General features: G+C 40.7%; 1 protein-coding gene across 1 annotated transcript in view; it reads right to left on the bottom strand.

Annotated features, from left to right (window-relative positions):
• The window catches only part of LOC110520796 (protein FAM189B-like), a 48977-nt gene that overhangs the window by 16972 nt on the left and 4327 nt on the right, over positions 1-27678 (bottom strand). The window contains exons 5-6 of the mRNA XM_036967901.1: positions 23126-23233; positions 22871-23031 (exon numbers count right to left, since the gene is read on the bottom strand). Coding sequence (XP_036823796.1) covers positions 22871-23031; positions 23126-23233 — 269 coding nt within the window. The remainder of the gene's footprint in view (positions 1-22870; positions 23032-23125; positions 23234-27678) is intronic.

The following is a 27678-nucleotide window of genomic DNA, read 5'->3' as shown; positions in this document are numbered from 1 at the left end:
TACACATGGAGTAAACAATAAACAAGTCAACAACACAGAGTTACACATGGAATAAACAAGTCAATAACACAGAGTTACACATGGAATAAACAATAAACAAGTCAACAACACAGAGTTATACATGGAGTAAACAATAAACAAGTCAATAACACAGAGTTACACATGGAGTAAACAATAAACAAGTCAACAACACAGAGTTACACATGGAGTAAACAATAAACAAGTCAACAACACAGAGTTACACATGGAGTAAACAAACATACCGTCTAATACAGTGGACAAATCTATGTATGTTTGGCAGCATGAGTAAAGGAGGCTTTGTTGCGAAATAGGAAGCCAATTCTAGATTTAATTTGGGATTGGAGATGCTTAATGTGAGTCTGGAAGGAGAGTTTCCAGTCTAACCAGACACCTAGGTATTTGTAGTTGTCCACATATTCTAAGTCAGAACAGTGTAGTGTTGCTGGACAGGCGGGCAGGTGCGGGCAGCGATCGGTTGAAGAGCATGAACTTAGTTTTACTTGCATTTAAGAGTAGTTGGAGGCCACGGAAGGAGAGTTGTATGGCATTGAAGCTCGTCTGGAGGTTAGCTAACACAGTGTCCGAGGAAGGGCCAGAAGTATTCGGGGTGTGGAGCCACTTCTCCTGAAGACTGCCAGGGTGTGGAGCCACTTCTCCTGAAGACTGCCAGGGTGTGGAGACACTTCTCCTGAAGACTGCCAGGGTGTGGAGACACTTCTCCTGAAGAATGCCAGGGTGTGGAGACACTTCTCCTGAAGACTGGCAGGGTGTGGAGACACTTCTCCTGAAGACTGCCAGGGTGTGGAGACACTTCTCCTGAAGACTGCCAGGGTGTGGAGACACTTCTCCTGAAGACTGGCAGGGTGTGGAGACACTTCTCCTGAAGACTGGCAGGGTGTGGAGACACTTCTCCTGAAGACTGGCAGGGTGTGGAGACACTTCTCCTGAAGACTGCCAGGGTGTGGAGACACTTCTCCTGAAGACTGGCAGGGTGTGGAGACACTTCTCCTGAAGACTGGCAGGGTGTGGAGACACTTCTCCTGAAGACTGGCAGGGTGTGGAGACACTTCTCCTGAAGACTGCCAGGGTGTGGAGACACTTCTCCTGAAAACTGCCAGGGTGTGGAGACACTTCTCCTGAAGACTGGCAGGGTGTGGAGACACTTCTCCTGAAGATGGCCAGGGTGTGGAGACATTTCTCCTGAAGACTGCCAGGGTGTGGAGACACTTCTCCTGAAGACTGGCAGGGTGTGGAGACACTTCTCCTGAAGACTGCCAGGGTGTGGAGACACTTCTCCTGAAGACTGCCAGGGTGTGGAGACACTTCTCCTGAAGACTGCCAGGGTGTGGAGACACTTCTCCTGAAGACTGCCAGGGTGTGGAGACACTTCTCCTGAAGACTGCCAGGGTGTGGAGACACTTCTCCTGAAGACTGGCAGGGTGTGGAGACACTTCTCCTGAAGACTGGCAGGGTGTGGAGACACTTCTCCTGAAGACTGGCAGGGTGTGGAGACACTTCTCCTGAAGACTGGAAGGGTGTGGAGACACTTCTCCTGAAGACTGGCAGGGTGTGGAGACACTTCTCCTGAAGACTGGCAGGGTGTGGAGACACTTCTCCTGAAGACTGGCAGGGTGTGGAGACACTTCTCCTGAAGACTGGAAGGGTGTGGAGACACTTCTCCTGAAGACTGGAAGGGTGTGGAGACACTTCTTCTGAAGACTGGCAGGGTGTGGAGACACTTCTCCTGAAGACTGGCAGGGTGTGGAGACACTTCTCCTGAAGACTGGTAGGGTGTGGAGACACTTCTCCTGAAGACTGGCAGGGTGTGGAGACACTTCTCCTGAAGACTGGAAGGGTGTGGAGACACTTCTCCTGAAGACTGGAAGGGTGTGGAGACACTATTCCTGAAGACTGGCAGGGTGTGGAGACACTTCAACTGAAGACTGGCTGGGTGTGGAGACACTTCTCCTGAAGACTGGCAGGGTGTGGAGACACTTCTCCTGAAGACTGCCAGGGGTAAGGAGACACTTCTCCTGAAGACTGCCAGAAGTTTACACTTCTCAGGTTTCTCAGGGCAGGGTTGGATTAGACATTCCAGAAGATACTTTCCAAGATGCATCGCCAGAGACGACATAAGATGATGTTGATGAGAACTTGAGGCCAAATACAGGAGAGAGGGAGAACTAGATCCCTCACAGTACTGTACAGTACGAGTGATTCTACTAGACATGTTGATGAGAACTAGAACCCACACAGTACTGTGCAATATGAGTATTATACAAGACATGTTGATGAGAACTAGAACCCTCACAGTACTGTGCAATATGAGTATTATACAAGACATGTTGATGAGAACTAGAACCCTCACAGTACTGTACAGTACGAGTGATTCTACTATAAATGTTGATGAGAACTAGAACCCTCAAAGTACTGTACAGTATGAGTGTTATAATATACATGTTGATGAGAACTAGAACCCTCACAGTGCTGTACAGTATGAGTGATTCTACTATAAATGTTGATGAGAACTAGAACCCTCAAAGCACTGTACAGTATGAGTGTTATACTAGACATGTTGATGAGAACTAGAACCCTCACAGTACTGTGCAGTATGAGTGTTATACTAGACATGGTGATGAGAACTAGAACCCTCACAGTACTGTACAGTATGAGTAATTATACATGTTGATGAGAACTAGAACCCTCACAGTACTGTACAGTATGAGTGTTATACTATACATGTTGATGAGAACTAGAACCCTCACAGTACTGTACAGTATGAGTGATTCTACTAGACATGTTGATGAGAACTAGAACTCTCACAGTACTGTACAGTATGAGTGTTATACTATACATGTTGATGAGAACTATAACCCTCACAGTACTGTGCAGTATGAGTGTTATAATATACATGTTGATGAGAACTATAACCCTCACAGTACTGTGCAGTATGAGTGTTATACTATACATGTTGATGAGAACTAGAACCCTCACAGTACTGTGCAGTATGAGTGTTATAATATACATGTTGATGAGAACTAGAACCCTCACAGTACTGTACAGTATGAGTGTTATAATATACATGTTGATGAGAACTAGAACCCTCACAGTACTGTGCAGTATGAGTGTTATACTAGACATGGTGATGAGAACTAGAACCCTCACAGTACTGTACAGTATGAGTGTTATACTAGACATGGTGATGAGAACTAGAACCTTCACAGTACTGTACAGTATGAGTGTTATGCTAGACATGGTGATGAGAACTAGAACCCTCACAGTACTGTACAGTATGAGTGTTATACTAGACATGGTGATGAGAACTAGAACCCTCACAGTACCGTACAGTATGAGTGGTATACTATACATGTTGATGAGAACTAGAACCCTCACAGTACTGTACAGTATGAGTGTTATACTAGACATGGTGATGAGAACTAGAACCCTCACAGTACTGTACAGTATGAGTGTTACACTAGACATGTTGATGAGAACTAGAACAATCACAGTACTGTACAGTAGGAGTAATATACTAGACATGTTGATGAGAACTAGAACCATCACAGTACTGTACAGTATGAGTAATTATACATGTTGATGAGAACTAGAACCCTCACAGTACTGTACAGTATGAGTGTTATACTAGACATGTTGATGAGAACTAGAACCCTCACAGTACTGTACAGTATGAGTGTTATACTAGACATGGTGATGAGAACTAGAACCCTCACAGTACTGTACAGTATGAGTGTTATACTAGACATGTTGATGAGAACTAGAACCCTCACAGTATTGTACAGTATGAGTGTTATACTAGACATGGTGATGAGAACTAGAACCCTCACAGTACCGTACAGTATGAGTGGTATACTATACATGTTGATGAGAACTAGAACCCTCACAGTACTGAACAGTATGAGTGTTATACTAGACATGTTGATGAGAACTAGAACCCTCACAGTACTGTACAGTATGAGTGTTATACTAGACATGTTGATGAGAACTAGAACCCTCACAGTACTGTACAGTATGAGTGTTATACTAGACATGTTGATGAGAACTAGAACCCTCACAGTACTGTACAGTATGAGTGTTATACTAGACATGGTGATGAGAACTAGAACCCTCACAGTACTGTACAGTATGAGTGTTATACTAGACATGTTGATGAGAACTAGAACCCTCACAGTACTGTACAGTATGAGTGTTATACTAGACATGGTGATGAGAACTAGAACCCTCACAGTACCATACAGTATGAGTGGTATACTATACATGTTGATGAGAACTAGAACCCTCACAGTACTGTACAGTATGAGTGTTATACTAGACATGTTGATGAGAACTAGAACCCTCACAGTACTGTACAGTATGAGTGTTATACTAGACATGTTGATGAGAACTAGAACCCTCACAGTACTGTACAGTATGAGTGTTATACTAGACATGTTGATGAGAACTAGAACCCTCACAGTACTGTACATTATGAGTGATTATACTATACATGTTGATGAGAACTAGAACCCTCACAGTACTGTACAGTATGAGTAATTATACATGTTGATGAGAACTAGAACCCTCACAGTACTGTACAGTATGAGTGTTATACTAGGCATGTTGATGAGAACTAGAACCCTCACAGTACTGTACAGTATGAGTGTTATACCAGACATGGTGATGAGAACTAGAACCCTCACAGTACTGTACAGTATGAGTGTTATACTAGACATGTTGATGAGAACTAGAACCCTCACAGTACTGTACAGTATGAGTGTTATACTAGACATGGTGATGAGAACTAGAACCCTCACAGTACTGTACAGTATGAGTGTTATACTAGACATGTTGATGAGAACTAGAACCCTCACAGTACTGTACAGTATGAGTGTTATACTAGACATGGTGATGAGAACTTGAACCCTCACAGTACTGTACAGTATGAGTGTTATACTAGACATGTTGATGAGAACTAGAACCCTCACAGTATTGTACAGTATGAGTGTTATACTAGACATGGTGATGAGAACTAGAACCCTCACAGTACCGTACAGTATGAGTGGTATACTATACATGTTGATGAGAACTAGAACCCTCACAGTACTGTACAGTATGAGTGTTATACTAGACATGTTGATGAGAACTAGAACCCTCACAGTACTGTACAGTATGAGTGTTATACTAGACATGTTGATGAGAACTAGAACCCTCACAGTACTGTACAGTATGAGTGTTATACTAGACATGTTGATGAGAACTAGAACCCTCACAGTACTGTACAGTATGAGTGTTATACTAGACATGTTGATGAGAACTAGAACCCTCACAGTACTGTACAGTATGAGTGTTATACTAGACATGGTGATGAGAACTAGAACCCTCACAGTACTGTACAGTATGAGTGTTATACTAGACATGTTGATGAGAACTAGAACCCTCACAGTACTGTAAAGTATGAGTGTTATACTAGACATGTTGTTGAGAACTAGAACCATCACAGTACTGTACAGTATGAGTAATTATACATGTTGATGAGAACTAGAACCCTCACAGTACTGTACAGTATGAGTGTTATACTAGACATGGTGATGAGAACTAGAACCCTCACAGTACTGTACAGTATGAGTGTTATACTAGACATGGTGATGAGAACTAGAACCCTCACAGTACTGTACAGTATGAGTGTTATACTAGACATGGTGATGAGAACTAGAACCCTCACAGTACTGTACAGTATGAGTGTTATACTAGACATGTTGATGAGAACTAGAACCCTCACAGTACTGTAAAATATGAGTGTTATACTAGACATGGTGATGAGAACTAGAACCCTCACAGTACTGTACAGTATGAGTGTTATACTAGACATGGTGATGAGAACTAGAACCCTCACAGTACTGTACAGTATGAGTGTTATACTAGACATGTTGATGAGAACTAGAACCCTCACAGTACTGTACAGTATGAGTGTTATACTAGACATTGTGATGAGAACTAGAACCCTCACAGTACTGTACAGTATGAGTGTTATACTAGACATGTTGATGAGAACTAGAACCCTCACAGTACTGTACAGTATGAGTGTTAAACTAGACATGGTGATGAGAACTAAAACCCTCACAGTACTGTACAGTATGAGTGTTATACTAGACATGTTGATGAGAACTAGAACCATCACAGTACTGTACAGTATGAGTGTTATACTAGACATGGTGATGAGAACTAGAACCCTCACAGTACTGTACAGTATGAGTGTTATACTAGACATGTTGATGAGAACTAGAACCCTCACAGTACTGTACAGTATGAGTGTTATACTAGACATGTTGATGAGAACTAGAACCCTCACAGTACTGTACAGTATGAGTGTTATACTAGACATGGTGATGAGCACTAGAACCCTCACAGTACTGTACAGTATGAGTGTTATACTAGACATGGTGATGAGAACTAGAACCTTCACAGTACTGTACAGTATGAGTGTTATACTAGACATGTTGATGAGAACTAGAACCATCACAGTAATGTACAGTATGAGTGTTATACTAGACATGTTGATGAGAACTAGAACCCTCACAGTACTGTACAGTATGAGTGTTATACTAGACATGGTGATGAGAACTAGAACCCTCACAGTACTGTACAGTATGAGTGTTATACTAGACATGTTGATGAGAACTAGAACCATCACAGTACTGTACAGTATGAGTGTTATACTATACATGTTGATGAGAACTAGAACCCTCACAGTACTGTACAGTATGAGTGTTTTACTAAACATGTTGATGAGAACTAGAACCCTCACAATACTGTACAGTATGAGTGTTATACTAGACATGGTGATGAGAACTATAACCCTCACAGTACTGTACAGTATGAGTGTTATACTAGACATGGTGATGAGAACTAGAACCCTCACAGTACTGTACAGTATGAGTGTTATACTAGACATGTTGATGAGAACTAGAACCCTCACAGTACTGTACAGTATGAGTGTTATACTAGACATGTTGATGAGAACTAGAACCCTCACAGTACTGTACAGTATGAGTGTTATACTAGACATGGTGATGAGAACTAGAACCCTCACAGTACTGTACAGTATGAGTGTTATACTACACATGTTGATGAGAACTAGAACCATCACAGTACTATACAGTATGAGTGTTATACTGGACATGGTGATGATGAGAACTAGAACCCTCACAGTACTGTACAGTATGAGTGTTATACTAGACATGGTGATGAGAACTAGAACCCTCACAGTACTGTACAGTATGAGTGTTATACTAGACATGGTGATGAGAACTAGAACCCTCACAGTACTGTACAGTATGAGTGTTATACTAGACATGTTGATGAGAACTAGAACCCTCACAGTACTGTACAGTATGAGTGTTATACTAGACATGTTGATGATAACTAGAACCTTCACAGTACTGTACAGTATGAGTGTTATACTAGACATGGTGATGAGAACTAGAACCCTCACAGTACTGTACAGTATGAGTGATTATACTATACATGTTGATGAGAACTAGAACCCTCACAGTACTGTACAGTATGAGTGTTATACTAGACATGTTGATGAGAACTAGAACCCTCACAGTACTGTACAGTATGAGTGTTATACTAGACATGGTGATGAGAACTAGAACCCTCACAGTACTGTACAGTATGAGTGTTATACTAGACATGGTGATGAGAACTAGAACCCTCACAGTACTGTACAGTATGAGTGTTATACTAGACATGTTGATGAGAACTAGAACCCTCACAGTACTGTACAGTATGAGTGCTATACTAGACATGTTGATGAGAACTAGAACCCTCACAGTACTGTACAGTATGAGTGTTATACTGGACATGGTGATGAGAACTAGAACCCTCACAGTACTGTACAGTATGAGTGATTATACTATACATGTTGATGAGAACTAGAACCATCACAGTACTGTACAGTATGAGTGTTATACTAGACATGGTGATGAGAACTAGAACCCTCGCAGTACTGTACAGTATGAGTGTTATACTAGACATGGTGACGAGAACTAGAACCCTCACAGTACTGTACAGTATGAGTAATTATACTAGACATGGTGATGAGAACTAGAACCCTCACAGTACTGTACAGTTTGAGTCTTATACTAGACATGGTGATGAGAACTAGAACCCTCACAGTACTGTACAGTATGAGTGTTATACTAGACATGGTGATGAGAACTAGAACCCTCACAGTACTGTACAGTATGAGTGTTATACTAGACATGGTGATGAGAACTAGAACCCTCACAGTACTGTACAGTATGAGTGTTATACTAGACATGGTGATGAGAACTAGAACCCTCACAGTACTGTACAGTATGAGTGTTATACTAGACATGGTGATGAGAACTAGAACCCTCACAGTACTGTACAGTATGAGTGTTATACTAGACATGGTGATGAGAACTAGAACCCTCACAGTACTGTACAGTATGAGTGTTATACTAGACATGGTGATGAGAACTAGAACCCTCACAGTACTGTACAGTATGAGTGTTATACTAGACATGTTGATGAGAACTAGAACCCTCACAGTACTGTACAGTATGAGTGTTATACTAGACATGTTGATGAGAACTAGAACCCTCACAGTACTGTACAGTATGAGTGATTATACTATACATGTTGATGAGAACTAGAACCCTCACAGTACTGTACAGTATGAGTGTTATACTAGACATGGTGATGAGAACTAGAACCATCACAGTACTGTACAGTATGAGTGTTATACTAGACATGGTGATGAGAACTAGAACCCTCACAGTACTGTACAGTATGAGTGTTATACTAGACATGGTGATGAGAACTAGAACCCTCACAGTACTGTACAGTATGAGTGTTATACTAGACATGGTGACGAGAACTAGAACCCTCACAGTACTGTACAGTATGAGTAATTATACTAGACATGGTGATGAGAACTAGAACCCTCACAGTACTGTACAGTATGAGTGTTATACTAGACATGTTGATGAGAACTAGAACCCTCACAGTACTGTACAGTATGAGTGTTATACTAGACATGTTGATGAGAACTAGAACCCTCACAGTACTGTACAGTATGAGTGTTATACTAGACATGGTGATGAGAACTAGAACCCTCACAGTACTGTACAGTATGAGTGATTATACTATACATGTTGATGAGAACTAGAACCATCACAGTACTGTACAGTATGAGTGTTATACTAGACATGGTGATGAGAACTAGAACCCTCACAGTACTGTACAGTATGAGTGTTATACTAGACATGGTGACGAGAACTAGAACCCTCACAGTACTGTACAGTATGAGTGTTATACTAGACATGGTGACGAGAACTAGAACCCTCACAGTACTGTACAGTATGAGTAATTATACTAGACATGGTGATGAGAACTAGAACCCTCACAGTACTGTACAGTTTGAGTCTTATACTAGACATGTTGATGAGAACTAGAACACTCACAGTACTGTACAGTATGAGTGTTATACTAGACATGGTGATGAGAACTAGAACCCTCACAGTACTGTACAGTATGAGTGTTATACTAGACATGGTGATGAGAACTAGAACCCTCACAGTACTGTACAGTATGAGTGTTATACTAGACATGTTGATGAGAACTAGAACCCTCACAGTACTGTACAGTATGAGTGTTATACTAGACATGGTGATGAGAACTAGAACCCTCACAGTACTGTACAGTATGAGTGTTATACTAGACATGGTGATGAGAACTAGAACCCTCACAGTACTGTACAGTATGAGTGTTATACTAGACATGTTGATGAGAACTAGAACCCTCACAGTACTGTACAGTATGAGTGTTATACTAGACATGTTGATGAGAACTAGAACCCTCACAGTACTGTACAGTATGAGTGTTATACTAGGCATGGTGATGAGAACTAGAACCCTCACAGTACTGTACAGTATGAGTGATTATACTATACATGTTGATGAGAACTAGAACAATCACAGTACTGTACAGTATGAGTGTTATACTAGACATGGTGATGAGAACTAGAACCCTCACAGTACTGTACAGTATGAGTGTTATACTAGACATGGTGATGAGAACTAGAACCCTCACAGTACTGTACAGTATGAGTGTTATACTAGACATGGTGACGAGAACTAGAACCCTCACAGTACTGTACAGTATGAGTAATTATACTAGACATGGTGATGAGAACTAGAACCCTCACAGTACTGTACAGTTTGAGTCTTATACTAGACATGTTGATGAGAACTAGAACCCTCACAGTACTGTACAGTATGAGTGTTATACTAGACATGGTGATGAGAACTAGAACCCTCACAGTACTGTACAGTATGAGTGTTATACTAGACATGGTGATGAGAACTAGAACCCTCACAGTACTGTACAGTATGAGTGTTATACTAGACATGTTGATGAGAACTAGAACCCTCACAGTACTGTACAGTATGAGTGTTATACTAGACATGGTGATGAGAACTAGAACCCTCACAGTACTGTACAGTATGAGTGTTATACTAGACATGGTGATGAGAACTAGAACCCTCACAGTACTGTACAGTATGAGTGTTATACTAGACATGTTGATGAGAACTAGAACCCTCACAGTACTGTACAGTATGAGTGTTATACTAGACATGTTGATGAGAACTAGAACCCTCACAGTACTGTACAGTATGAGTGTTATACTAGGCATGGTGATGAGAACTAGAACCCTCACAGTACTGTACAGTATGAGTGATTATACTATACATGTTGATGAGAACTAGAACAATCACAGTACTGTACAGTATGAGTGTTATACTAGACATGGTGATGAGAACTAGAACCCTCACAGTACTGTACAGTATGAGTGTTATACTAGACATGGTGATGAGAACTAGAACCCTCACAGTACTGTACAGTATGAGTGTTATACTAGACATGGTGACGAGAACTAGAACCCTCACAGTACTGTACAGTATGAGTAATTATACTAGACATGGTGATGAGAACTAGAACCCTCACAGTACTGTACAGTATGAGTGTTATACTAGACATGTTGATGAGAACTAGAACCCTCACAGTACTGTACAGTATGAGTGTTATACTAGACATGTTGATGAGAACTAGAACCATCACAGTACTGTACAGTATGAGTGATTATACTATACATGGTGATGAGAACTAGAACCCTCACAGTACTGTACAGTATGAGTGTTATACTATACATGTTGATGAGAACTAGAACCCTCACAGTACTGTACAGTATGAGTGTTATACTAGACATGGTGATGAGAACTAGAACCCTCACAGTACTGTACAGTATGAGTGTTATACTATACATGTTGATGAGAACTAGAACCCTCACAGTACTGTACAGTATGAGTGTTATACTAGACATGTTGATGAGAACTAGAACCCTCACAGTACTGTACAGTATGAGTGTTATACTAGACATGGTGATGAGAACTAGAACCCTCACAGTACTGTACAGTATGAGTGTTATACTAGACATGGTGACGAGAACTAGAACCCTCACAGTACTGTACAGTATGAGTGGTATACTAGACATGGTGATGAGAACTAGAACCCTCACAGTACTGTACAGTATGAGTGTTATACTAGACATGGTGACGAGAACTAGAACCCTCACAGTACTGTACAGTATGAGTGTTATACTAGACATGGTGATGAGAACTAGAACCCTCACAGTACTGTACAGTATGAGTGTTATACTAGACATGGTGATGAGAACTAGAACCCTCACAGTACTGTACAGTATGAGTGTTATACTAGACATTGTGATGAGAACTAGAACCCTCACAGTACTGTACAGTATGAGTGTTATACTAGACATGTTGATGAGAACTAGAACCCTCACAGTACTGTACAGTATGAGTGTTAAACTAGACATGGTGATGAGAACTAAAACCCTCACAGTACTGTACAGTATGAGTGTTATACTAGACATGTTGATGAGAACTAGAACCATCACAGTACTGTACAGTATGAGTGTTATACTAGACATGGTGATGAGAACTAGAACCCTCACAGTACTGTACAGTATGAGTGTTATACTAGACATGTTGATGAGAACTAGAACCCTCACAGTACTGTACAGTATGAGTGTTATACTAGACATGTTGATGAGAACTAGAACCCTCACAGTACTGTACAGTATGAGTGTTATACTAGACATGGTGATGAGCACTAGAACCCTCACAGTACTGTACAGTATGAGTGTTATACTAGACATGGTGATGAGAACTAGAACCTTCACAGTACTGTACAGTATGAGTGTTATACTAGACATGTTGATGAGAACTAGAACCATCACAGTAATGTACAGTATGAGTGTTATACTAGACATGTTGATGAGAACTAGAACCCTCACAGTACTGTACAGTATGAGTGTTATACTAGACATGGTGATGAGAACTAGAACCCTCACAGTACTGTACAGTATGAGTGTTATACTAGACATGTTGATGAGAACTAGAACCATCACAGTACTGTACAGTATGAGTGTTATACTATACATGTTGATGAGAACTAGAACCCTCACAGTACTGTACAGTATGAGTGTTTTACTAGACATGTTGATGAGAACTAGAACCCTCACAATACTGTACAGTATGAGTGTTATACTAGACATGGTGATGAGAACTAGAACCCTCACAGTACTGTACAGTATGAGTGTTATACTAGACATGGTGATGAGAACTAGAACCCTCACAGTACTGTACAGTATGAGTGTTATACTAGACATGGTGACGAGAACTAGAACCCTCACAGTACTGTACAGTATGAGTGTTATACTAGACATGGTGATGAGAACTAGAACCCTCACAGTACTGTACAGTATGAGTGTTATACTATACATGTTGATGAGAACTAGAACCCTCACAGTACTGTACAGTATGAGTGTTATACTAGACATGTTGATGAGAACTAGAACCCTCACAGTACTGTACAGTATGAGTGTTATACTAGACATGGTGATGAGAACTAGAACCCTCACAGTACTGTACAGTATGAGTGTTATACTAGACATTGTGATGAGAACTAGAACCCTCACAGTACTGTACAGTATGAGTGTTATACTAGACATGTTGATGAGAACTAGAACCCTCACAGTACTGTACAGTATGAGTGTTAAACTAGACATGGTGATGAGAACTAAAACCCTCACAGTACTGTACAGTATGAGTGTTATACTAGACATGGTGATGAGAACTAGAACCCTCACAGTACTGTACAGTATGAGTGTTATACTAGACATGTTGATGAGAACTAGAACCCTCACAGTACTGTACAGTATGAGTGTTATACTAGACATGTTGATGAGAACTAGAACCCTCACAGTACTGTACAGTATGAGTGTTATACTAGACATGGTGATGAGCACTAGAACCCTCACAGTACTGTACAGTATGAGTGTTATACTAGACATGGTGATGAGAACTAGAACCTTCACAGTACTGTACAGTATGAGTGTTATACTAGACATGTTGATGAGAACTAGAACCATCACAGTAATGTACAGTATGAGTGTTATACTAGACATGTTGATGAGAACTAGAACCCTCACAGTACTGTACAGTATGAGTGTTATACTAGACATGGTGATGAGAACTAGAACCCTCACAGTACTGTACAGTATGAGTGTTATACTAGACATGTTGATGAGAACTAGAACCATCACAGTACTGTACAGTATGAGTGTTATACTATACATGTTGATGAGAACTAGAACCCTCACAGTACTGTACAGTATGAGTGTTTTACTAGACATGTTGATGAGAACTAGAACCCTCACAATACTGTACAGTATGAGTGTTATACTAGACATGGTGATGAGAACTAGAACCCTCACAGTACTGTACAGTATGAGTGTTATACTAGACATGGTGATGAGAACTAGAACCTTCACAGTACTGTACAGTATGAGTGTTATACTAGACATGTTGATGAGAACTAGAACCCTCACAGTACTGTACAGTATGAGTGTTATACTAGACATGTTGATGAGAACTAGAACCCTCACAGTACTGTACAGTATGAGTGTTATACTAGACATGGTGATGAGAACTAGAACCCTCACAGTACTGTACAGTATGAGTGTTATACTACACATGTTGATGAGAACTAGAACCATCACAGTACTATACAGTATGAGTGTTATACTAGACATGGTGATGATGAGTACTAGAACCCTCACAGTACTGTACAGTATGAGTGTTATACTAGACATGGTGATGAGAACTAGAACCCTCACAGTACTGTACAGTATGAGTGTTATACTAGACATGTTGATGAGAACTAGAACCCTCACAGTACTGTACAGTATGAGTGTTATACTAGACATGGTGATGAGAACTAGAACCCTCACAGTACTGTACAGTATGAGTGATTATACTATACATGTTGATGAGAACTAGAACCATCACAGTACTGTACAGTATGAGTGTTATACTAGACATGGTGATGAGAACTAGAACCCTCACAGTACTGTACAGTATGAGTGTTATACTAGACATGGTGATGAGAACTAGAACCCTCACAGTACTGTACAGTATGAGTGTTATACTAGACATGGTGACGAGAACTAGAACCCTCACAGTACTGTACAGTATGAGTAATTATACTAGACATGGTGATGAGAACTAGAACCCTCACAGTACTGTACAGTATGAGTGTTATACTAGACATGTTGATGAGAACTAGAACCCTCACAGTACTGTACAGTATGAGTGTTATACTAGACATGTTGATGAGAACTAGAACCATCACAGTACTGTACAGTATGAGTGATTATACTATACATGGTGATGAGAACTAGAACCCTCACAGTACTGTACAGTATGAGTGTTATACTATACATGTTGATGAGAACTAGAACCCTCACAGTACTGTACAGTATGAGTGTTATACTAGACATGGTGATGATAACTAGAACCCTCACAGTACTGTACAGTATGAGTGTTATACTATACATGTTGATGAGAACTAGAACCCTCACAGTACTGTACAGTATGAGTGTTATACTAGACATGTTGATGAGAACTAGAACCCTCACAGTACTGTACAGTATGAGTGTTATACTAGACATGGTGATGAGAACTAGAACCCTCACAGTACTGTACAGTATGAGTGTTATACTAGACATGTTGATGAGAACTAGAACCCTCACAGTACTGTACAGTATGAGTGTTATACTAGACATGGTGATGAGAACTAGAACCCTCACAGTACTGTACAGTATGAGTGTTATACTACACATGTTGATGAGAACTAGAACCATCACAGTACTATACAGTATGAGTGTTATACTAGACATGGTGATGATGAGAACTAGAACCCTCACAGTACTGTACAGTATGAGTGTTATACTAGACATGGTGATGAGAACTAGAACCCTCACAGTACTGTACAGTATGAGTGTTATACTAGACATGTTGATGAGAACTAGAACCCTCACAGTACTGTACAGTATGAGTGTTATACTAGACATGTTGATGAGAACTAGAACCCTCACAGTACTGTACAGTATGAGTGTTATACTAGACATGTTGATGATAACTAGAACCTTCACAGTACTGTACAGTATGAGTGTTATACTAGACATGGTGATGAGAACTAGAACCCTCACAGTACTGTACAGTATGAGTGATTATACTATACATGTTGATGAGAACTAGAACCCTCACAGTACTGTACAGTATGAGTGTTATACTAGACATGTTGATGAGAACTAGAACCCTCACAGTACTGTACAGTATGAGTGTTATACTAGACATGGTGATGAGAACTAGAACCCTCACAGTACTGTACAGTATGAGTGTTATACTAGACATGGTGATGAGAACTAGAACCCTCACAGTACTGTACAGTATGAGTGTTATACTAGACATGTTGATGAGAACTAGAACCCTCACAGTACTGTACAGTATGAGTGTTATACTAGACATGTTGATGAGAACTAGAACCCTCACAGTACTGTACAGTATGAGTGTTATACTGGACATGGTGATGAGAACTAGAACCCTCACAGTACTGTACAGTATGAGTGATTATACTATACATGTTGATGAGAACTAGAACCATCACAGTACTGTACAGTATGAGTGTTATACTAGACATGGTGATGAGAACTAGAACCCTCACAGTACTGTACAGTATGAGTGTTATACTAGACATGGTGATGAGAACTAGAACCCTCACAGTACTGTACAGTATGAGTGTTATACTAGACATGGTGACGAGAACTAGAACCCTCACAGTACTGTACAGTATGAGTAATTATACTAGACATGGTGATGAGAACTAGAACCCTCACAGTACTGTACAGTTTGAGTGTTATACTAGACATGGTGATGAGAACTAGAACCCTCACAGTACTGTACAGTATGAGTGTTATACTAGACATGGTGATGAGAACTAGAACCCTCACAGTACTGTACAGTATGAGTGTTATACTAGACATGTTGATGAGAACTAGAACCCTCACAGTACTGTACAGTATGAGTGTTATACTAGACATGGTGATGAGAACTAGAACCCTCACAGTACTGTACAGTATGAGTGTTATACTAGACATGGTGATGAGAACTAGAACCCTCACAGTACTGTACAGTATGAGTGTTATACTAGACATGGTGATGAGAACTAGAACCCTCACAGTACTGTACAGTATGAGTGTTATACTAGACATGGTGATGAGAACTAGAACCCTCACAGTACTGTACAGTATGAGTGTTATACTAGACATGGTGATGAGAACTAGAACCCTCACAGTACTGTACAGTATGAGTGTTATACTAGACATGGTGACGAGAACTAGAACCCTCACAGTACTGTACAGTATGAGTAATTATACTAGACATGGTGATGAGAACTAGAACCCTCACAGTACTGTACAGTTTGAGTCTTATACTAGACATGTTGATGAGAACTAGAACCCTCACAGTACTGTACAGTATGAGTGTTATACTAGACATGTTGATGAGAACTAGAACCCTCACAGTACTGTACAGTATGAGTGTTATACTAGACATGGTGATGAGAACTAGAACCCTCACAGTACTGTACAGTATGAGTGTTATACTAGACATGGTGATGAGAACTAGAACCCTCACAGTACTGTACAGTATGAGTGTTATACTAGACATGTTGATGAGAACTAGAACCCTCACAGTACTGTACAGTATGAGTGTTATACTAGACATGTTGATGAGAACTAGAACCCTCACAGTACTGTACAGTATGAGTGTTATACTAGACATGGTGATGAGAACTAGAACCCTCACAGTACTGTACAGTATGAGTGATTATACTATACATGTTGATGAGAACTAGAACCATCACAGTACTGTACAGTATGAGTGTTATACTAGACATGGTGATGAGAACTAGAACCCTCACAGTACTGTACAGTATGAGTGTTATACTAGACATGGTGATGAGAACTAGAACCCTCACAGTACTGTACAGTATGAGTGTTATACTAGACATGGTGACGAGAACTAGAACCCTCACAGTACTGTACAGTATGAGTAATTATACTAGACATGGTGATGAGAACTAGAACCCTCACAGTACTGTACAGTATGAGTGTTATACTAGACATGTTGATGAGAACTAGAACCCTCACAGTACTGTACAGTATGAGTGTTATACTAGACATGTTGATGAGAACTAGAACCCTCACAGTACTGTACAGTATGAGTGTTATACTATACATGTTGATGAGAACTAGAACCCTCACAGTACTGTACAGTATGAGTGTTATACTAGACATGGTGATGATAACTAGAACCCTCACAGTACTGTACAGTATGAGTGTTATACTATACATGTTGATGAGAACTAGAACCCTCACAGTACTGTACAGTATGAGTGTTATACTAGACATGTTGATGAGAACTAGAACCCTCACAGTACTGTACAGTATGAGTGTTATACTAGACATGGTGATGAGAACTAGAACCCTCACAGTACTGTACAGTATGAGTGTTATACTAGACATGTTGATGAGAACTAGAACCCTCACAGTACTGTACAGTATGAGTGTTATACTAGACATGGTGATGAGAACTAGAACCCTCACAGTACTGTACAGTATGAGTGTTATACTACACATGTTGATGAGAACTAGAACCATCACAGTACTATACAGTATGAGTGTTATACTAGACATGGTGATGATGAGAACTAGAACCCTCACAGTACTGTACAGTATGAGTGTTATACTAGACATGGTGATGAGAACTAGAACCCTCACAGTACTGTACAGTATGAGTGTTATACTAGACATGTTGATGAGAACTAGAACCCTCACAGTACTGTACAGTATGAGTGTTATACTAGACATGTTGATGAGAACTAGAACCCTCACAGTACTGTACAGTATGAGTGTTATACTAGACATGTTGATGATAACTAGAACCTTCACAGTACTGTACAGTATGAGTGTTATACTAGACATGGTGATGAGAACTAGAACCCTCACAGTACTGTACAGTATGAGTGATTATACTATACATGTTGATGAGAACTAGAACCCTCACAGTACTGTACAGTATGAGTGTTATACTAGACATGTTGATGAGAACTAGAACCCTCACAGTACTGTACAGTATGAGTGTTATACTAGACATGGTGATGAGAACTAGAACCCTCACAGTACTGTACAGTATGAGTGTTATACTAGACATGGTGATGAGAACTAGAACCCTCACAGTACTGTACAGTATGAGTGTTATACTAGACATGTTGATGAGAACTAGAACCCTCACAGTACTGTACAGTATGAGTGTTATACTAGACATGTTGATGAGAACTAGAACCCTCACAGTACTGTACAGTATGAGTGTTATACTGGACATGGTGATGAGAACTAGAACCCTCACAGTACTGTACAGTATGAGTGATTATACTATACATGTTGATGAGAACTAGAACCATCACAGTACTGTACAGTATGAGTGTTATACTAGACATGGTGATGAGAACTAGAACCCTCACAGTACTGTACAGTATGAGTGTTATACTAGACATGGTGATGAGAACTAGAACCCTCACAGTACTGTACAGTATGAGTGTTATACTAGACATGGTGACGAGAACTAGAACCCTCACAGTACTGTACAGTATGAGTAATTATACTAGACATGGTGATGAGAACTAGAACCCTCACAGTACTGTACAGTTTGAGTGTTATACTAGACATGGTGATGAGAACTAGAACCCTCACAGTACTGTACAGTATGAGTGTTATACTAGACATGGTGATGAGAACTAGAACCCTCACAGTACTGTACAGTATGAGTGTTATACTAGACATGTTGATGAGAACTAGAACCCTCACAGTACTGTACAGTATGAGTGTTATACTAGACATGGTGATGAGAACTAGAACCCTCACAGTACTGTACAGTATGAGTGTTATACTAGACATGGTGATGAGAACTAGAACCCTCACAGTACTGTACAGTATGAGTGTTATACTAGACATGGTGATGAGAACTAGAACCCTCACAGTACTGTACAGTATGAGTGTTATACTAGACATGGTGATGAGAACTAGAACCCTCACAGTACTGTACAGTATGAGTGTTATACTAGACATGTTGATGAGAACTAGAACCCTCACAGTACTGTACAGTATGAGTGTTATACTAGACATGGTGATGAGAACTAGAACCCTCACAGTACTGTACAGTATGAGTGTTATACTAGACATGGTGATGAGAACTAGAACCCTCACAGTACTGTACAGTATGAGTGTTATACTAGACATGGTGATGAGAACTAGAACCCTCACAGTACTGTACAGTATGAGTGTTATACTAGACATGGTGATGAGAACTAGAACCCTCACAGTACTGTACAGTATGAGTGTTATACTAGACATGGTGATGAGAACTAGAACCCTCACAGTACTGTACAGTATGAGTGATTATACTATACATGTTGATGAGAACTAGAACCATCACAGTACTGTACAGTATGAGTGTTATACTAGACATGGTGATGAGAACTAGAACCCTCACAGTACTGTACAGTATGAGTGTTATACTAGACATGGTGATGAGAACTAGAACCCTCACAGTACTGTACAGTATGAGTGTTATACTAGACATGGTGACGAGAACTAGAACCCTCACAGTACTGTACAGTATGAGTAATTATACTAGACATGGTGATGAGAACTAGAACCCTCACAGTACTGTACAGTATGAGTGTTATACTAGACATGTTGATGAGAACTAGAACCCTCACAGTACTGTACAGTATGAGTGTTATACTAGACATGTTGATGAGAACTAGAACCATCACAGTACTGTACAGTATGAGTGATTATACTATACATGGTGATGAGAACTAGAACCCTCACAGTACTGTACAGTATGAGTGTTATACTATACATGTTGATGAGAACTAGAACCCTCACAGTACTGTACAGTATGAGTGTTATACTAGACATGGTGATGAGAACTAGAACCCTCACAGTACTGTACAGTATGAGTGTTATACTATACATGTTGATGAGAACTAGAACCCTCACAGTACTGTACAGTATGAGTGTTATACTAGACATGTTGATGAGAACTAGAACCCTCACAGTACTGTACAGTATGAGTGTTATACTAGACATGGTGATGAGAACTAGAACCCTCACAGTACTGTACAGTATGAGTGTTATACTAGACATGGTGACGAGAACTAGAACCCTCACAGTACTGTACAGTATGAGTGGTATACTAGACATGGTGATGAGAACTAGAACCCTCACAGTACTGTACAGTATGAGTGTTATACTAGACATGGTGACGAGAACTAGAACCCTCACAGTACTGTACAGTATGAGTGTTATACTAGACATGGTGATGAGAACTAGAACCCTCACAGTACTGTACAGTATGAGTGTTATACTAGACATGGTGACGAGAACTAGAACCCTCACAGTACTGTACAGTATGAGTGGTATACTAGACATGGTGATGAGAACTAGAACCCTCACAGTACTGTACAGTATGAGTGTTATACTAGACATGGTGACGAGAACTAGAACCCTCACAGTACTGTACAGTATGAGTGTTATACTAGACATGGTGATGAGAACTAGAACCCTCACAGTACTGTACAGTATGAGTGTTATACTAGACATGGTGATGAGAACTAGAACCCTCACAGTACTGTACAGTATGAGTGTTATACTAGACATGTTGATGAGAACTAGAACCCTCACAGTACTGTACAGTATGAGTGTTATACTAGACATGGTGATGAGAACTAGAACCCTCACAGTACTGTACAGTATGAGTGTTATACTAGACATGGTGATGAGAACTAGAACCCTCACAGTACTGTACAGTATGAGTGTTATACTAGACATGGTGATGAGAACTAGAACCCTCACAGTACTGTACAGTATGAGTGTTATACTAGACATGGTGATGAGAACTAGAACCCTCACAGTACTGTACAGTATGAGTGGTATACTATACATGTTGATGATGGTTTTTTGTAATTATTATTGCAACCCTGGAATTTCTGGTATTTGTTTTTTGTTTAAACTTCTTATTTTTCACAAGTAAATTAATATCTGCAAAGATATAGAAAAAAATGAAGGTTATTGAAGCAAATTGCAAAATGTCTGATTCATTCTTGTTACATAAACGTTAGTACAGTCAATAAAGTGAAAAGGTGTTATTCTAATTCTATAATGAAAAATCATTCAACTTCAAAGAAAAGGTCCTCATTTATGTAATGCTCCCTGTTAGTGTTATTTAGGTCCGTGTGTTATGAGTGACAACGTACTGTACGCTTCCTGACTGAGAATTGTTGCCAGTGTTCTGGTCGAACGAGCTTATTTTGAGACATGTATGAAGTGTTTTGGTGGTTTGACTGAGTTCTGGAGGTGAGATTAAGTGTTTGGCCAAGATGCATGTTGGTAATTGTTATGAATTTTATGAATAATTACTAAATGAGGTATACATTTAACGTAGAACTATAACCAACAGAATACAACCCTGTCACTGTATGATTGTATGAAACTTCTTAGAATCATAAAACTAATTATTATGTGTGTAGTTTTAGTCAAGAATTAGAACAAGGACTTTCTGTTCCTTTTTAGAGTGTAAGCAGGGTGTAAGTGAGAAACAAATGGAGCTATCGTCAGACAGGCTGGAATACTGTGTTCCTTACAGGACATTCTGTCCCCACCCAGGGAGGGGAGAGACCTTGGGCTTGTAGTAGATTGTTTAACAGGTGGCAGACAACGTGTGAGTAGGAGAAGACTTGTGAACCATATTGTCATTGTTTCTGAGAGGAGGAGGGACATTTATGACGAAATGTGAGGTATATAGACCAATGTACCGGAAATGATAGGCAGCGCTCTCTCGTAAATAAATTATCTGACTATTGTAACTGGGCATCCGTCTGATTCATTCCAACCAGTTTCCTACAAATTCTGGGTTTCAGGCTGAGTAATTAATTCAATTGGGTTTATGAACACTGAGAACATAATTCTCTTGACAGTAATGCAGACTGTGTGAAGAGTTTTGAAAAAGTGGCTTCAGTATTGACCAATGCTTGTTAGCAATTTAAGAAAAACTGTAACAAATGTGTTTCCTGCATATCCCAACTCCCCCTGAGACACCCGCAGGGAGTGGGGTCACAGCCAAGGTCACCATTGTCCAGCGCCCCTGGAGCAATTAGGGTTAGGTGCAATGCTCAAGGGCACAGCAACATATTTATCACCCTGTCAGGTCCGGTATTCGAACCAGCAACCCCAACGCTCTAACCTGCAGGCTACCTGTGTGTGTGTTATTACCTCTGTGCGTCTGTCTCAGAGCTGCAGGTGTATTCAGGGGGGTAGTAGGGGGGCGGAGGGATGGGCGGGACAAACTCCTCAAAGTCCATGATGTTGGTCAGGAAGGCATCCTGAGGAGTGGTGCATTCTGGGTTGACGGAGCGAGAGCGGTGCGGGGCGAGCTAGAGAGAAACAAACAGAGATAGAGGAGGGGAGAAATCATAAGGGATGGATAAAGAAAATATTGTCTGTGTGTGTGTGTGTGTGTAGACTCACCAGGTGCACTAGGTCCAGGGAGAAGATGTGTATACTACAGGTGACAGTAGAGAGAGTACAGATGATGGTAGAGAGAATACTCAGACCACAAGCACTGAACAACAGGTCCTGGAACAGAGAAGAGGAGATCAGCACGTAACACACAGTCAGGAGGCCAGGGCAGTTAGGTTACTGTTTGTAATAATTTATACATACTGCAGCGTGCATCAATTCCCTTGGCTATTATATTATGCTCTGCTTACGTCATCTGCATAAATTATGTCGACATCAGAAAATGTAGCCCACATACTCAGAGAATATAGACGCCACACACTGCCATTAAACACACACACTGAGCTGTTATTAAACACACACACTGAGCTGTCATTAAACACACACTGAGCTGTCATTAAACACACACACTGAGCTGTCATTAAACACACACTGAGCTGTCATTAAACACACACTGAGCTGTCATTAAACACACACACTGAGCTGCCATTAAACACACACACTGAGCTGCCATTAAACACACACACTGAGCTGTCATTAAACACACACACTGAGCTGTCATTAAACACACACACACTGAGCTGCCATTAAACACACACACTGAGCTGCCATTAAACACACACACTGAGCTGTCATTAAACACACACACTGAGCTGCCATTAAACACACACACTGAGCTGTTATTAAACACACACTGAGCTGCCATTAAACACACACACTGAGCTGTCATAAAACACACACACTGAGCTGCCATTAAACACACACACTGAGCTGTCATAAAACACACACACTGAGCTGTCATTAAACACACACACTGAGCTGTCATTAAACACACACACTGAGCTGTCATAAAACACACACACTGAGCTGCCATTAAACACACACACTGAGCTGCCATTAAACACACACACTGAGCTGTCATTAAACACACACACTGAGCTGCCATTAAACACACACACTGAGCTGTCATTAAACACACACACTGAGCTGCCATTAAACACACACACTGAGCTGTCATTAAACACACACACTGAGCTGTCATTAAACACACACACTGAGCTGTCATTAAACACACACACTGAGCTGTCATTAAACACACACACTGAGCTGCCATTAAACACACACACTGAGCTGCCATTAAACACACACACTGAGCTGTCATTAAACACACACACTGAGCTGTCATTAAACACACACACTGAGCTGCCATTAAACACACACACTGAGCTGTCATTAAACACACACACTGAGCTGCCATTAAACACACACACTGAGCTGTCATTAAACACACACACTGAGCTGTCATTAAACACACACACACTGAGCTGTCATTAAACACACACACTGAGCTGTCATTAAACACACACACTGAGCTGCCATTAAACACACACACTGAGCTGTCATTAAACACACACACTGAGCTGTCATTAAACACACACACTGAGCTGCCATTAAACACACACACTGAGCTGTCATTAAACACACACACTGAGCTGTCATTAAACACACACACTGAGCTGTCATTAAACACACACACTGAGCTGTCATTAAACACACACACTGAGCTGCCATTAAACACACACACTGAGCTGCCATTAAACACACACACTGAGCTGCCATTAAACACACACACTGAGCTGTCATTAAACACACACACTGAGCTGTCATTAAACACACACACACTGAGCTGTCATTAAACACACACACTGAGCTGTCATTAAACACACACACTGAGCTGCCATTAAACACACACACTGAGCTGTCATTAAACACACACACTGAGCTGTCATTAAACACACACACACTGAGCTGCCATTAAACACACACACTGAGCTGTCATTAAACACACACACTGAGCTGTCATTAAACACACACACTGAGCTGTCATTAAACACACACACAGAGCTGTCATTAAACACACACACTGAGCTGTCATTAAACACACACACTGAGCTGCCATTAAACACACACACTGAGCTGTCATTAAACACACACACTGAGCTGCCATTAAACACACACACTGAGCTGTCATTAAACACACACACTGAGCTGTCATTAAACACACACACTGAGCTGCCATTAAACACACACACTGAGCTGCCATTAAACACACACACTGAGCTGTCATTAAACACACACACTGAGCTGTCATTAAACACACACACTGAGCTGCCATTAAACACACACACTGAGCTGTCATTAAACACACACACTGAGCTGTCATTAAACACACACATTGAGCTGCCATAAAACACACACATTGAGCTGCCATAAAACACACACATTGAGCTGTCATTAAACACACACACTGAGCTGTCATTAAACACACACACTGAGCTGTCATTAAACACACACACTGAGCTGTCATTAAACACACACACTGAGCTGTCATTAAACACACACACTGAGCTGTCATAAAACACACACACTGAGCTGTCATTAAACACACACACTGAGCTGCCATTAAACACACACACTGAGCTGTCATTAAACACACACACTGAGCTGTCATTAAACACACACACTGAGCTGTCATTAAACACACACACTGAGCTGTCATTAAACACACACACTGAGCTGTCATTAAACACACACACACTGAGCTGCCATTAAACACACACACTGTGCTGTCATAAAACACACACACTGAGCTGTCATTAAACACACACACTGAGCTGTCATTAAACACACACACTGAGCTGTCATTAAACACACACACACTGAGCTGCCATTAAACACACACACTGAGCTGTCATTAAACACACACACACTGAGCTGCCATTAAACACACACACTGAGCTGTCATTAAACACACACACTGAGCTGTCATTAAACACACACACTGAGCTGCCATTAAACACACACACTGAGCTGTCATTAAACACACACACTGAGCTGTCATTAAACACACACACTGAGCTGTCATTACACACACACACTGAGCTGTCATTAAACACACACACACTGAGCTGTCATTAAACACACACACTAAGCTGCCATTAAACACACACACTGAGCTGCCATTAAACACACACACTGAGCTGTCATTAAACACACACACACTGAGCTGTCATTAAACACACACACACTGAGCTGTCATTAAACACACACACTGAGCTGCCATTAAACACACACACTGAGCTGTCATTAAACACACACACTGAGCTGCCATTAAACACACACACTGAGCTGTCATTAAACACACACACTGAGCTGTCATTAAACACACACACTGAGCTGTCATTAAACACACACACTGAGCTGTCATTAAACACACACACTGAGCTGTCATTAAACACACACATTGAGCTGCCATAAAACACACACATTGAGCTGCCATAAAACACACACATTGAGCTGTCATTAAACACACACACTGAGCTGTCATTAAACACACACACTGAGCTGTCATTAAACACACACACTGAGCTGTCATTAAACACACACACTGAGCTGTCATTAAACACGCACACTGAGCTGTCATTAAACACACACACTGAGCTGTCATTAAACACACACACTGAGCTGTCATTAAACACACACACTGAGCTGCCATTAAACACACACACACTGAGCTGTCATTAAACACACACACTGAGCTGTCATTAAACACACACACACACTGAGCTGTCATTAAACACACACACTGAGCTGTCATTAAACACACACACTGAGCTGCCATTAAACACACACACTGAGCTGTCATTAAACACACACACTGAGCTGCCATTAAACACACACACTGAGCTGTCATTAAACACACACACTGAGCTGTCATTAAACACACACACTGAGCTGTCATTAAACACACACACTGAGCTGCCATTAAACACACACACACTGAGCTGTCATTAAACACACACACTGAGCTGTCATTAAACACACACACTGAGCTGTCATTAAACACACACACTGAGTTGTCATTAAACACACACACTGAGCTGTCATTAAACACACACACACACTGAGCTGTCATTAAACACACACACTGAGCTGTCATTAAACACACACACTGAGCTGTCATTAAACACACACACACACTGAGCTGTCATTAAACACACACACTGAGCTGTCATTAAACACACACACTGAGCTGCCATTAAACACACACACTGAGCTGTCATTAAACACACACACTGAGCTGTCATTAAACACACACACTGAGCTGTCATTAAACACACACACTGAGCTGTCATTAAACACACACACTGAGCTGTCATTAAACACACACACTGAGCTGTCATTAAACACACACACTGAGCTGCCATTAAACACACACACTGAGCTGTCATTAAACACACACACTGAGCTGCCATTAAACACACACACACTGAGCTGTCATAAAACACACACACTGAGCTGTCATTAAACACACACACTGAGCTGTCATTAAACACACACACTGAGCTGCCATTAAACACACACACTGAGCTGTCATTAAACACACACACACTGAGCTGTCATAAAACACACACACTGAGCTGTCATTAAACACACACACTGAGCTGTCATTAAACACACACACTGAGCTGCCATTAAACACACACACTGAGCTGTCATTA

The sequence above is a fragment of the Oncorhynchus mykiss genome, chromosome 3 (assembly GCF_013265735.2).
Source record: "Oncorhynchus mykiss isolate Arlee chromosome 3, USDA_OmykA_1.1, whole genome shotgun sequence".
NCBI lineage: Eukaryota > Metazoa > Chordata > Actinopteri > Salmoniformes > Salmonidae > Oncorhynchus > Oncorhynchus mykiss.
The sequence above is the reverse complement of the archived record's forward strand: the minus strand, read 5'-3'. Positions and strand labels throughout refer to the sequence as shown.